This window comes from Ambystoma mexicanum, chromosome 13, assembly GCF_040938575.1.
Source record: "Ambystoma mexicanum isolate Mex_15411 chromosome 13, UKY_AmexF1_1, whole genome shotgun sequence".
Taxonomy (NCBI): Eukaryota; Metazoa; Chordata; class Amphibia; order Caudata; family Ambystomatidae; genus Ambystoma; species Ambystoma mexicanum.
In genome coordinates this window covers 71,220,860-71,235,965 of record NC_090938.1, presented here as the reverse complement: position 1 = coordinate 71,235,965, position 15,106 = coordinate 71,220,860, and the positions used below count along the sequence as shown (strand labels likewise).

The window sequence follows — 15,106 nt, the reverse complement described above, 5'->3', positions numbered from 1 at the left end:
TCCTATGCCCAGGTGCCGCCTCTTCTGTCCAGCTGCAGCCTCACAGCCTAGTGAGGGAGGGAGGAACCTTAGTCGCTCCCCAACAATTAGGCAAACACCCTTACAGGTTCATCCCGTTGTACTCTGGCACAGATGCAGTACGGGATATGTCGAAACGAACCCCACAGCCACTGTCCTGGTGAATGCCAGAAGCAGGAGGCAAAAGTACGTGGCAGCGTAAAGGTGCAGACTTTGCCCCCAGGGAAGGAGGCTCCTCCAACAGCACCGTTTGCAATCGCACTATCTAGCTCAGCCGTTGAGCGACTGCTGCAGAGGAAATTGACGCAGAACGCAGTTGTTGTCTAATGGACATTCTGCACGTGTGCATAAGTGGGGTCACGATCCGAATCGAGCGGCACCTCACAGGATAGTGAGGAAACCAGCCGTGTATTGCATCAACAGCTTCCATGCAACTTCTTCCAGCACAGATGCACTCAAACGCTGCTTGGAAGGTTATCTCAACCGATGGGTTTCAGTGTAAACGAGAACTAACCGAGTGTGGGGTGGCTAATAGAGCACCTAGTGGTGGCCTGAATCCTACATGTGGCGCAGGGTTCACTGAAAGGGCATTTCTGAGTCTCACAAACACATACAAAGTAAACCCAGTGGAGGGTGTGACAAACACTTCCCTGAAAAAGAGCGTTCACGTGTTGGAAAACCATGAAGGGGCGGGTTCGGACATCTTTCATTGGGCTGACTGAAAATAACAAGCTGACTGGTAGAATGCTTCCAAAGTCCTACAGAACAGACGTTTTTAGAAAGAAGCATATGTTTGAAAGTGTCCTTTCTGTACCATCTTCCAGCCCACCCCTCCTCCCATATGCACCCCCTTACGCTATTTCCCAAATCATGCATTGTTTACGTCTGGCGTAGACCGGAAAAGTTCTGCTTAAGGCGAAACTGCCTTCAAGAGAAATCTTCGTACACGTCGGTGAGTGGCAATTGGAGGACTGAGTTGGTTACTGTTCTGAGTTCCGGCCGACCTCCGGTGGCAAGTGAGGTCGGTCAGCATACAAAGGCCCGCGCGGGCCTCCAAGCATACAGCGCACCAACAGAAGACACGACACGCTTGGATAGTGCATAGACCCGGACTGCCTGACTGACGCAGTTCTGGTGATTCCTTTATTCTTGTCCCCGCCTCCGTCTCGTGACCTTGGCCTCCCATGGTCCCCGTGACATCACATTCCTCCCAAACTTGGAATGCTGAAACAACTTCTGTCTAAAACTTTTAAGAACTGTTCGTCACTCATATAGTCTCTTACAGGCGTTGCTCGGCCTCACTGCTTCTGCAGTATATCCCTTGCCGGATGTAGCCATGAGGCCGGATGATGGTTTTGCTCTTCCCTCAGTTGGTAATGAGGATGAGCCCTTCCCACTTATTCGGTCCTGAGGGTGCTTGTTGGCACAGAGTCCAGCATGGGAGGTTGTTCATTCACCGTTTGAGGTGCAAAGTCCTCTGCCGTCTGTTCCACGGTCTGAGTTTGTGCGAGCGGGCCACGCTCAGTCTCTGGGTGTTCAGGCTGTTCCTGCCACATTACTTCTTGGACTTTCCTCAAGTGAGACACGTTCCTGGTCACGACTTCGGTTCCTATGGTGGCTGTTATCATGCTGTGGTTTGTATCACGAATGGCCCACGGGCGGGATTCAAAATTCAAAGTCATGTTCTTTTGGGGTGCCCTGTTCTTTACCAGCACTGTGTCTCCTGGGTGCAGCTTCCTGTGTCGAGTATGGCGTGCTTGGCTCTCTTTTCATGCCTTCGGACTCGCCTTTCTTCGATTAGGGGTATGTCCGAATAAGGGGCTATCCAGGTCAAGTGCAGGGGGAGCTCTGCTTGGATCGGTACCCCAAACATGAGGGCAGCGGGGCTTACACCTGTTGACGTGTGTGGAGTCTGGCGGTGCGTCCGCAGGAATTGGTACACTGCTACTAACCATGGGTGGCTGCGTTCTTTTGCAATGTTCAATGACCCCATGAAGCGTTCTGCATCACCACTAGCCTGCAGCCAGTAGGAGGTGATTTTCTTGTGCTTGATGCTCAGGTCTCGGAGGAATTGTTTTAGCTCCTGACTGGTAAACGGCGGGCCGTTGTTGCTTTTCAGCTTGGCAGGGATTCCGTGTACTGCAAATACTTTCTCAAGTGCTGTGATTACAGATTCTGCATTGGTGGTTCTTATATACTGGACTTCTGGGTAGCGGCTGAACTCGTCCACTAGAACTAGGAGATATCCTTCCCCAGCAATTGTGCAGAAATCCATGCTTATATATTCCCATCTCGTGTTGCTTCGTGGGGCACTGATGATCGGCTCTGGTGCTGCCAGCCTCCTTGATGATTGACATGCTGCGCATAACTCGATTAGACTCATGAGGAATTTTTGCATGCGCGGCATCGACATCCTGGATTTTAAATATGATAGTGTTTTGACTATGCCTTGGTGCCCGCTATGTGCAAGCTTGAGTGCTCTCTCCTCCAATGTTGTCGGTAGAATGATCATATGGCCTTTCAGCAGCACTCCCTCAATGGATTTTGTGAGTTCATGGCGGATCCCGAACAATTCTTGCAGTTTCTCTTGGGAAGCTTGTGTCTGCTGTGCCACTGCTGCTAGGTAATTCTTCAAATCTCCTGTTTGGATGGCTTGTATGGTTCTCATCAGGCAGGCATCTGTATTTGTTTCGTCCGCTATCTCTTGTAGTGTGAGGGACCGTGGCTGCGCGCATGCAATCACGTGGCACACATGTTCCTCAGTTTCTGCTGCGTGTACTTCTTCGAGCAGAGCATGGATGGCGGGAAAGATAATCTTCTGGGTTGTCTGCTCCAGCTGGTGATATCCTGATCTGAGGTCCAGCTTGCTGAATACTCTGGCCCCGTCAGGTCGACGATCAGTTCGTCGATGGTTGGTGTGACGTGTCGCTCTCTTGCAATTGCTGCCTTCGGGAGCCTCGTATCTATGCAGATTCTCACGGTGTTGGGAGGTCTTGGTTTTTTGTGCTACCACCATAGGTGAGACCCATGGGGTCGGTCCTGATATCTTTTCAATGATGCTGTCTTTCTCTAGCTTTCTAGCTCCTTCTCAACTGCTTCCCTCATATGGAAGGGGACCCGGCGATATCGGACTGCTTTCGGCTCTATTGTTGGATCGATATGGAGTTTTATGATCCTGCCCCGAAGGCATCCAATGCCTTGGAATACACAGTGATGCTTTTTGAGGAGATGGTCAATCTGCGTTGGTTGTATGCTGAAAGCGAACTGGATCAGGTGCAGTTTCTCTGCTGTCCGACAGCTCAGTAGCATCTCTACCCCTGCATCTACTATGTAGATTCTTGTTCGGCATGAGGTGTTTTCGTAGGACAGTTCTGATCGGAATGACGCTCGTTCTGGCAGTGGTTTCTTGCAGCCATATGCCAATAGCTGTACTCTCATGTCTTGGAGCGACAGCGTTGGGTTGAGTTTGTTGAATGCGTGTATTGGCATCACATTTACAGTTGCTCCCGTGTCGATGACTACTTTCATATGGTTTACATCTGACATGACAGTGCAGTAGGGTCGCTTTCGTTGTTTCATTCTCTTTCCATGTTTTGTTTTGTGTTGTTCTACTGCGGATATCATGTGCACACAGTGTTTTTTCTTGCTAGATCTTCTCCGGCTGTCTTTTCTGCGCCTGTCCGGTGAGATACTTTCTTCACTATCTTCACTTTCGCTGCTGCTGGGTGACCTTAGTGAGCTGTCAACTGCTCTTGCTCTGCCCCTTCCTCTTGGTTGGCTTGATGGTTCCCGCTGAGTGAGACTCCTTCGTTGATCGCGTTGTTGCTGGTCTAATTCTCTCGGGCCGGGGGGGGGGGTGTAGGCATACAGCGGCAAAATGGTTTAAGCGCTTGCACTTGTGGCATGTTACGCCCCATGCATGGCATGGCTCACCCCGGTGCCATGGGCCGCCACACCACTTGCATGTGTCATTCCGCCTTTGTAGGCGGCTGGGTCCCGGGTAGCTGGGGCGCTTTTATTCTTGTTCCTTATTAGCTTGCCGCCTTCTTATTGCCGCAACTTCCTCACCTTTCTGGGGGTTGTCCAGTGGTAGGCGTTGGATCGCAGCTTCAATCAGCGCCACTTGGTCGTCAGTGCGTTCTCGAAGTCAACCCATTTCGAGGATGCAGGTTAGTTGGATACCCTTCTCGGACAGCACGGCTCTCCGCAGCTTTTCAGATGATAGTCCATATATGACTTGGAGGCGGATCATGAAATCTTCATTTGGGAACTCACACCCCACTGCCATTTCTCGCAGTCTTGCGTGGACATTGTCTATGGTCTCCTTTTCACGTTGTCTGGCCATGCAGAAGTGGAACCTCTCGTGATCTGGGTTGAGATCAGGGTTGAATTTTCTGGTTAGAGCAAATTTAGCTGCGTCATACTCATCAGCAGAGCTATTGTTGGCGAGCGTGTTAAACATCTGCAGTGCAACTGCCCCGATGTTGAGTAGAAGGGGTGTGTGTTTTTTTCTGTCTTCGGTAACATCCCTGGCTTCCAGGTGCAGTTCGAACTGTTATAACCAAAAGCCCCAGCGGATCGCAGCTCCTGTGGTAAACGGGTCAAAAGGCCTCATGAGTGTGGTCTGTGAGGGGTCTTGTTGCTCAGGGTTGAGGATGTTGCTCCTCCTGTCAGTGGAACTAGCCCCTGCCCTTGCCGGGCTTGTGCTTGTGCTTGACATGGTGCCAGTGAATCCTGTTAACCGCTTTCTTGGGCATGTGCGCTCACATGTTTTCCAGGAGTGTTCTTTGGCAGTGGGCCTTGTTTATTTCTTATAATTTTTTTTCCAAGTCTCTGTGTTTCAAATCTGCCGTGTATCATGTGGTGTAATTGTGAGTGTATTGTGCATGTGGCCTGTGCCGTGAGCTGGGCCTTGTCTTACGCCGCACCATCGCACGTATGGGCAGAATGTTGATAATATTTCTGGAATGCTTGCACTTCTCCCGCGCTTACCGGAGTGTTTGTTAGGCTGATAAAGATGTACCAGTGAGCTTGCAGGGGGGTGGGGGGGAGTGGCGTGCATCCGTGTGAGTGCGCTTCACTCCGGTGGCGTAGTGGTACTACAGAGACTATGACAACGCAGCAGAATTTGATCTTTGAACACGTGTAGAGAACGTTCTTTTTCTTGCCTCGTCACCAGTGTTCTGTTCTGAGTTCAGGCCGACCTCCGGCAAGGGAGGTCGGTCAGCATACATAGGCCTGCACTGGCCTACAGAGCAGCAACAGAAGACACGACATGCTTGGATAGTGCATAAACCCAGACTGCCTGACTGACGCAGTTCCGGTGATTGCTTTATTCTTGTCCCTGCCCCATCACGTGACGTGACCGTGGCCTCCCATGGTCTATGTGACTTCACAGTTACGGTGTGCAAGTTTGTGTGAGATTCTTGGGAAAGGGTAGCAAGACCGAATGAGTGTACTTTTTCTGCCAAAAGGGAGCTCTAAAGTTGCACAGCATGTCGCAGTGTTTAGTCTCTGAATTCTGGGACATGTAGTCCAACACTCGGTATGGGAAAAGAAAAAATGTAAGTCCCAGAATACAAAGAATGAATCCATGACTGGGCAAGACACTGCATGCGGTTTGGGGTAACTTGAGAGCAGTGGCTTTAGAAGACCCTGTATTCCTACACCGTGATACCTCCGGGTTTGAGCGTATAACCAATGCTGTAAATAAATAAATAAATAAATTCAGCCTCATTATGTGCTTAGTGGTAAAGCGGCAGTAAATCTACTGATTTACTGCCAAAATCGATTAATTTAAATGCCACTCGGTTATGTGGATTTACCATGTGGAGTGGTGGCACGGTGGTGTTAGTCCCTGTTTTTCAGAGACCATAGAAAACCATTGGGATTGTTGCCGACTTTACCCCAAATACCAGAGCTCTTTGCGAGAGGTAAATCATCCACCTTACTGCCAAAACACATAGTCCGGTGGGGTGGTAATGTGGCAATAAAGTGGAATTACCGCCACCTTTCCAGTGCATGTTTCCATTCCATAGTTTTCTATTTTAATTTTCAAGGGAACAGGGCATGGTCGTGTACTGGAGGTAAGTGCAAAGTAATCCTATCTCAATGGGCTGTTTCAGTAGCCACCAATTCCTTCTGTGTTATGTTAGTCGATTTCAAGTTGGCATGGGCCACTGTCAATCCCAGTAAAGAACCTTTAGCCCCATTTTCTGAGTTAATTTTTAACAAGAACTTACACTTTGCTATTTTCCAGTGTGACATGAGGGATTGTAAACCCCAGCCCTAATCTTATTGCTTCAGCTTTAACTGCCCCCCTCATTTGTCCTTTATCCTCCCTACTCCCCCTTCAATTTATCCAGAATAGGACTGCAAGACTTATCCTTGGCCTCAGGACCAGGGACCACATCTCTCCAGCCCTAAAATCTCTCCACTGGCTCCTGGTTGCTGCTAGGATCAAGTTCAAGACTCTCTGCATCATCCACAAGGCTTTCTGGGGCCTGGGACTGTGCTACATCCAATTCTTTCTCCCTAAATACCTCCCTGCTATGGCCCTTCGGTCTTCTAGCTCCAACTCTCTGCAGATCAGATGCTTTTTTTAAGCTGAGACTGGGGTTTAGATCTCACCTTCAAGGAGCCTCCCTCTGGAATGGCTTCCCTGCCTCTCTCAGGCTTGAGCCAGATCTCCTTAAGTTCTGGAAGCTCCTCAAGACCCCCCTTTTCTCTTCTTCCTTTCCTCTCCCCCTCTCCTGCTAACACCCCGCCGGTCTCAGTGACTGGCTGCCTGGTTCCCTCTGAGTTCTACAGGGCACCAGCCCCCCCCCCCCGGTCCAGTCCAGCCCCCTCATCACACTTAGCATGTGGACTCTCTCCCCCGGCACCTTATGCAATTCCTGTCACTTGCCCTCCCCTTAGCACTTGCCTAGCCCCTTTGGCCTTCTCCCCCCCTTCTCCACCCTCACCTTTCACTTGCATTCTCTCCTCTTTACAATGCACTTCCCTTCCCACCCCGGCACTTCGCATTTGTGCGACTGGCACTTCCCCCACTCCCTCGCACTTCTTGTTACTGCACTTGCACGATCCGAATGTCACAAGGCCTAGTAGGACCGTTATTGTTATCTTTCTCCCTTGTCCCCCCCCTCATCCCCCGCTTTTTGTCTTGTGAAGCCTTGAAACACCATTTGTTGTACAGGCGCCTTACAAATATCCAATAAAATATATATTTTTTAATTGAATAGCTCCCGGTAGGCCCAACAATGAGCGCAACATTTTTGCCTCCAGCTTTTGCAGCCAGATGACCCCCCTCTCGGCTACAACCTCAAGAGCATATCATATGCGCGGGATTATACACTTTGTATAAAATTCCAGTTTGCTTCAATGGAGTGGCCGCCTCACCTATCAATCACTTCTTGATAGCCAATCATTTACAGCAAGCTTTGGGTGATGATGTCAGACTGTCGGTCACGTTTGATTTAAAATGGTGATTGTGGAGCTCGGGAGCTCGCTGTGCGAGGTAGCCGTACTCCGTCGCCTAGAGTACCCACAAGAGGAAACTCTGGTAAGAAAGGAATAACACGATTCTTCAGTTGGTTTTTATTCTACGCGCTGTTAGCAACCCCTGCCACATAGCGTCCTCTACCGTTGGCTCATTGTTCCTTTTAATTATTTCTTTGAATTTCTTAGATCGAGTAACGGTGTGGACTCACGGAGGCTAACGACTCTTGATACTTTGAATGGAATGTCACACCATATGGTGATTTTTTACATCTTTCCTAGATTCCCTGTCCTTGAGGCACAATTAGAGAGAGGTACCCACTCGAAGAAACTATGATTGTGTACTTATGAAGGGATTTCATCCTGTCTCACAGCAGGGATCTGTAGGTAAGGTTGTGTGACTTCTATAATGAGAGCGTGGCTCTTCATTCTCTGTTAAGATGCAATATTTATTAATCGCTCTTATTTTTTAGTTTCACTGACATCAGTCCCAGTGTGGGTTTACCAATGAGTCTGTTGCCATATATTTAAAAGCAAGGGGTACCTCAACTTAAACCCACTCCAGATGCTACTAAAGGGAGGGGGAGGGTGGGACTTCAAGCAGGGGCTGTGAAAAATTGAAAGAGCAACCGGAGCCCCTGCCTTATGAGCGCTCCCCGGGTCCCGAGAGCGGATGTGTCGGACCCGGGGATGCCTCTTTCACCTCCGGGTAGGAGGAGGAAGCGAGGTGTTGGATATCCCCGTTATATAGGCTGTCCCTCCAGCGCCTCCTCCAGGGGCTGGCCAGCCTCTGATCCGGTAGCTGCTGCGCGGCACGATGAAAGCAATCGGCAATCAGCTCTGCTGCACCAGGTTCGGACACCGATGTACCGCTCCTCGGTAGGAAGGAGCCACATGTACACTGCAGCAGCCCTGTGAGTCCTCACCGGCATGCCCACTGCTAGGGTCCTTCCGATACGGTCCGCTGCACCGAAAACACGCTGCTCCCAGCGCAAACTTCATCAGCCGTAACGCTGCCCCCTTGCAGCAACAAAATAAAATGATATGGAGGTCGCATGAGGCACAGAGACCATTATATGCCCCTGAGGTAGCCAGCCCCGCCTTGGTTATGGCCCACCTTCTGGCTGACCCTCCCTCAGCTTTTCCATGGCTTGAGTCCCATTTTCACAGGCTTCCACACTTTCTTTTGTTCCCCAACTGGGCCGTGGCCAAGGTTAACTTTGCACTTCCTCTAGGTTTTGGCTGTGGCTCCTACGTCATCGCCGCCAAAACAGGCACAGCTTGTAATTACTACATCACATCCACATAATCCCATGACATGTGTGGCAACTTTAGCTAACACTGTCTTTCATGGACAATAACAATTTGAATCTGGGCCTTGTAGTCAGAGGCGTCCCTTGAGGGGGAATTGTCCCCCCTATTGGCTGTGTTGCCCCCCTAATTGGTGACCTGTCCCCCCTCTGTCAAATAACTCTTTCCAGGAGCCTTAAAGGTGCTCCTTCGCTCAGCTGTCATTCGCACGTTTGTAGGCTCTATTTGCTCAGCCTGAGTCTTTTCTTGTGGCCTGAAAGAGACACCACAGGAATCCATGGGCCATGAATATCACTGGGGTGGGGGCCACCACTGGTAAAAGCAGGCTACCTACATGATGGGCACACTATTGGTTTCCAAATAGGCATCTTACACTTGCCTAGAAAAAAACAAAAAAGAAGTTTCCAAACTGAAACATGCTCTTAAACTTCCATTCACTAGTTTTCCTTATAATGTTTTTTGTCAGATTACCACACATATATCCCGTGATTATTGGATCACGCGTATCACCAACACTGTATAATGCATTTACAAAACTCATCTTTGACAAACTAGATAATGTGGGTATCACATTTACCTATTTCGCGGATGTTGCCCAAATACTAATTCCAATAACAGGATGCCGCGACACTGACACCTACAACCTGAACAAAACGTACCTTGCCATCCAGGCCTGGATGGCCCAAAATGGATTATGCCTTAACGATGACTAAACAGAGCTCATCCTAATAGGAAACAAACCTAAACTTTACAACTTGCCAAAACAATACGAGTCCTTTAATATCGATGGAAACAAGATCCAGGTCGCCAAAGAAATAAAACCTTTGGGGGGTCTACATTGACCCATCTCTCTCCCTCACTAGGCAGGTTAATGCAGTTGTCTCGTCTGCAACCTATACCTCCAAACTTATCACATCCAGCAGACCTTTTCTCTCAACTGACAATAGCATCACTTTAGCAAGAGCCTTGATCCTTTCCAGAATAGACTGTTGTAACTCACTATTAGCAGGCACCAGCACGAGTAACATCAAAAAACGTCAAGTCGTGCAAAATAATGCAATGAGAGCAGCTTTGAACATACACAAGAATGAGCATATCTCCTCCACTAGATGACTCATACAATGGCTACCCGTCCATGACCCCATGACCGGATCAAATTCGAAATTCTTACCCTTACCCACAAATGCCTGACCAACAATGCTCCGACCAACAATAACCAAATTACCAGACCCCAATCCATCAGACCCACCCGCTCCTCCTACTCCAACCGCATCACCACCCCACGATTTAAGAGCAAAAGCAGGAGGTTCCAGCTTCCCGGTAGTCGCAGCTTATCTATGCAACTCCCTACAACCACAACTAAGAAATGACACATCCCTGTGGTCATTCCGAAAAAGTCTCAAAACTAGACTATTCAGTCTAGATTTACAACAATGACATACCCGCAACTGACAATAGGCGACATACTGACTATGCCCTCCTCATGACTTATGCCAAATCAAACTGTCAGTACTATCTGGTCTGTTTTTTCTGCCTCTACCTGTCCTAGCAAGGAGGTACGTCTTATGAATGTAATTGTAATCTGTAACAAGTAACAAGCAACATGCAAGATGTAACCATATTCTTAAGTTCTTGCGCCTTAATGCCTCTGGGATAAGTGTGCGCTACAAATTCCAAATAAATAAAATAATAAAAGTGTGCCCCTGACTTTGTGTTTTATCACAGGATATATTTTTAAAGCTGGTATATGCTTGTCAACCCGCTTAACCACAAATAAATGCTTCTATTGTGCTGACAGAAGTTATTAGGAAATTAAACTGTGGCTTCATGGGTGCCAGCTTTGATTTTCACTATGGGAGAAGACATTCTGCCACCCTCACCCTGAATATAAACAAACCACCACCCCAACCCATCCCCTGGCCAAACACATTTTATAGCACTTGTTTTTTTATTAAAGTAATTGTAAAAAAAAATAAGATTAACAGCCAGTTTTACATATATAACATCTTAGCAACCGTCACTCAACCTGCTGAGCTACCCTGGTATGTGCATTAAGTAAGGGAAAACCGAGATGCACCTGTATAGTTATGCATGCAGTCATGACCCCGCCCCGGAGTCAATAATTACCATTGAACAACATTGAGATCAGGAATAACTCCGGATCAGTAGTGTAAGAAACTACAAAGGAGAGAAATGGTGTATATCCGCAAAACAAAGGGGAAGAAATTGTAGAACAATAAGTATAGGGTATATAAAAAGAAAAAACATTGATGAATAAATATTTGAAAAACACCCTGTGGTTAAAAACATTTAACTCACATGGATATATACACACAATCACAGAGACGTTCAGAATTCAACAATGTAAAGGTTTTACAGCTAAAGTGCAAAGTTAAATGACAAGTGAATAAAGTGCTATAGTGACTTATATTAACAAAGTTAGGACTCAATGGTGAGGTACAATGGCTTGTAAACTAATTTCAGATCTCATGGAGTTTGGTTTCTCAATGTAGTACCAAAGGTTTATGCATAGGCCATTGCAATTTTACAGTGGCTATTGCTCTAGCAAATTAGTTTATAGGCCATTCTACCTCGCCAATAAGTCCTAACTTTGTATTGTACATCTTTGATAAAGCAAACATGATAAGTGTTATTATGTGGCTGTGCTGATATTTTGGTGCATCCAGTCTAGCATTTCTTACGGTTGCATGACATTTTGTATTGGGTATCTTTGATAAAGTAAGCATAATACGTTTTATTATATAGCTAGAATTGCATTTTAATGCAGCAGTTTGGACATATTTTTATACTGTGGCATGGCATTTTTAATGGTAAAGCCAGATGGAGTATGTTCTAACGTGGGGATACTGCCATATTTTGTCAGAACCAGCATGGACATGATTTCTTACAGTATTTATATTGGCCTTATGCGTAGAACAAAAATGAATATGTGCTTAAATGGGAATACTGGCATATATTGGTGCAGCCAGCTTTGAAATGTATGGGTGCAGCCAGCTTGAACTTGTTTTTCTACTGACATATATTGTGGGCAAAAGCAACCTGAAAATGTGTTGGAGAAATGCTCCTCTGCACTATCGGCGACTTGCATCACTTGGATTTTTTCATGTGCTACCGTACAGAACCAATTGCAAACTGGAATTTTACCCAATTTTCTGACCCATTTTAAGCCATTATTTAAAAATATTCTCTGGTTGGGAAGCCCCCAACACCTCTTAATTGGTTTGGGCTCCTTCGCTACACTCTGTCACACTGCCATATTTGGGGGAAATAATTACGTCCCTCCAAATAAAAGATTCACCAGCCGCCACCGGGGTGTAGTAGGAAACTGAAAACAATTCTACCAGAGCAAAGTGAAATCCCTGCAACCATTGCTAAAGAACCAAGGGAGCAGTTGCCTCCTTTCCTCCTGTACTTGGCGCCTGTGTGTGATATTTCATTTGTTAAAGAGACTATCCTTGACTCTCATTTGAAACTATTTATGACAATTATTTAAAGCTGAGCGGGAGGGATATCTCTTCTGCTAAATACCACCTCGAACTCCAATTATTTGAAGCTGTGCTGGGAGTGATGTCTTCTTGAAGTAAAAGAATGCAGTCTCTTGCAGACTGCAAGGGCATGTTTGCAACTGTTGAACATGAGTTAACCATTTAGGATGTATGTTAACTTGATGCAAAACTTGTATTGCATTAATCCTTCTCTGAACATGCTTAATGACACGTTTTTTAACCAGATTGGTCAAATATAGGTATACGTAGACCAGTTTGGTCTGTTGACGCTTATTTGGTGTGCTACCACCCTGCCTCACCATGTTGTATTTTTGCCCCCTCACGTTTTACCTCCCCCACTACTGATTTCTAGTGATGCCATTGTTTGTAGTTTTGATTTAACACTGAGTCAGTAAACCAAAGAAAGCAACGGTGCAGTGTGATATGGGGTGAGCTAACAAGCTAGGACGCACCATCTCATCACTAGTGAGGGAGTGCTGCCACTCGCCACCGAATGTAGAGAATCTTGGCTTCTAACCAGTGCTGCATGTACTTAATTAAGCAATAGGCCCCGAGCAGGGGGGGGGGGGCATTACCACTTCAGGTAATGCCCCGGGGCCAATAGTTCGCGAGGGCCTTAACGAAGGCCCTAGGGCATTACCTGAGGTGGTAATGCCCCCCCTGCGAGGGGCCTATTGCTATTAGTACCCCGGCCCGTAAGACCAGGGTACTAAGAGCATTTTTTTTCTGTTCCGAAACACTCTGGTGTTTAGGAACAGAAAAAAATAAATCTAAAAAATGGCTGCCGGGGAAGGGAAAACAAAGTCTGTTTTCCCTTTCTATGGTGGCATTTGAACATGAATGTATGAAAGGTAAACAAACAAAATGGCCACCATGGAAAGGGAGAAGGGACTACAAATAGTCCCTTCTCCCTTTCCTTGGCGGCCATTAAAAAAATAGGGAAAAGTGTAAACAAATAAAATGGCCGCCATGGAAAGGAGAAAAAAGACAACATGTAGTCCCTTCTTCTGTTCCATGATGACCTGTTGCGGAACGGGAGCAGACGCCGTGGCGACAGAAGTGTTCACAGCGCATCTGCTCCCGAAATGGACAAAAAAGAAGGTAAGTTGGTTGGGAGGGCGGGGAGGGGATTCTTTGGATTGGGGGGGAGCAGGGAAGGGATTAACACTTACTTCGATCCCCGGTGGGGGAAGATGGCAGCCTCCAGCCGTGAGGCGGCTCGGAGCGGGGATTACCCCGTTCCGAGCCTCCTCATTGGCTGAGTGGCTGCCACACACCACTGCCAGACAGAAAGGAAGGAACGTTGTGGGGGAAAGGGATTGCCGGTCAGGTAACGCCCCGGCGAGGGCCAATGAGATTGCATGTTACAATCTCATTGTCCCTCGCAGGTACTAATAGAACTTCTTTAAAAAGCTGCAGCACTGCTGGCTTTGCTACAAAATAGAGATCACGTGATGTCTCACTTTGCATTCTGGTAATAATCTGCCATTCATACAGTGCTTTTTCCAAAGTGCTTTACGGAGACTATTTATACATAAATATACAACTTTACATATCTTCTATATATTACATAATTATCACCCACCCAAAAATGATCTGACGAAAGGCAGAGCTAACCTTAAGATTCAAACCTGCAACCCGCAGTTCACACAGAAATATCAGCAGCAAGCACTTCACCCATCGAACTACCTGGTGACACTTCCAGTACTGCGCGTATAATCGGAGAAGTGAAAACCTAGGCTATGGCCACACATTCAGAGGGGCGGAAATAACGAGGGCATGGAAGACCTACCCGGTTTGAAGTCGTCTTGCCCAGTGTAGAAATATACGGCCAGGGCGATGCCCACAGAGGCGACAAGCAGCTTCCAGAGCAGGCCCATCGTGCAGTTTCCCCAGGGGGTCCAAAGGACGGCGGGCGATAGTCAGCTAAATGCGGGAGCTGCACATGCAAAAGTGAGAGAGTGAAATCACAGTGACATCTCCCCCTCCGACCTTTCACCAGAGTTGGCTGCAGTCCGAAGTCTCCCCTCCCACCCCCTTTCAAACGTGCAGAAATGTGGGGGTGCACGCACCTTCGCTCTGCCTCGCCACCCACCTGTTGTTAGCACTGCGGGGATCACACGGGTGCAGACTGGAGCAGCCGCCGGGATCCTCCACTGCATACGAGTTCCTGGCACCCGGGGCTGGCAGAAGCAGGCACTGCTTCCTTCTCTGTTCAGGCATGCCAAGGGGGTGTGGCGATACGGGGAAGCCCCGCCCCTAGGAGGAAGAAGCTCACACCTCCGCAGCTCGAGGTTCAGACGGATTGCAATCATTGCTGGAAAAGGCAAACAAGCATGAACAAAGCCAATAGTTTCGTGCTGTTGAGTGATGAAAACATTTTATATGACGCCCACGGGCATACAGGAAGACGGGGATATGTGGAGTGGAAAGCAAGTTGATGACTACAAAAATGAAGATTGATGTGTAGGAGTGAGGGAGGATGTGTGAAAGTCATGCTATTTCATTTTTGCCCACATCACCACCACCACATCCACATCAAGTAACAAGCCAGCACCTATCCATGCAGCGCCGAATTGCAACCCAGATGTGACATGGCAGCCAGATCCCCTGTGGAGGGTGAATGGAAATGAGGCCAGGGAGAGTGGAAAGGGGGAGAATGGGAAAAGCCAGGGAGACAAAAACATCCACCCCAAAATCACAGGCACGATCTACTTGTCGATGCGGGGGAGGGGCAGCCTTTTTCCGGGGTA

At 47.8% G+C, this 15,106-nt stretch overlaps 1 protein-coding gene across 1 annotated transcript in view; it reads right to left on the bottom strand.

The window, feature by feature from the left end:
• LOC138520874 (11-beta-hydroxysteroid dehydrogenase 1-like) overlaps positions 1 to 14,589 on the bottom strand; it is a 72,741-nt gene extending 58,152 nt beyond the window's left edge. Inside the window, exons 1-2 of the mRNA XM_069633281.1 lie at positions 14,449 to 14,589; positions 14,146 to 14,292 (exon numbers count right to left, since the gene is read on the bottom strand). Of these exons, the coding sequence (XP_069489382.1) occupies positions 14,146 to 14,233 (88 nt within the window). The 5' untranslated portion in view covers positions 14,234 to 14,292; positions 14,449 to 14,589. The remainder of the gene's footprint in view (positions 1 to 14,145; positions 14,293 to 14,448) is intronic.
• Positions 14,590 to 15,106: the final 517 nt, after the last annotated feature.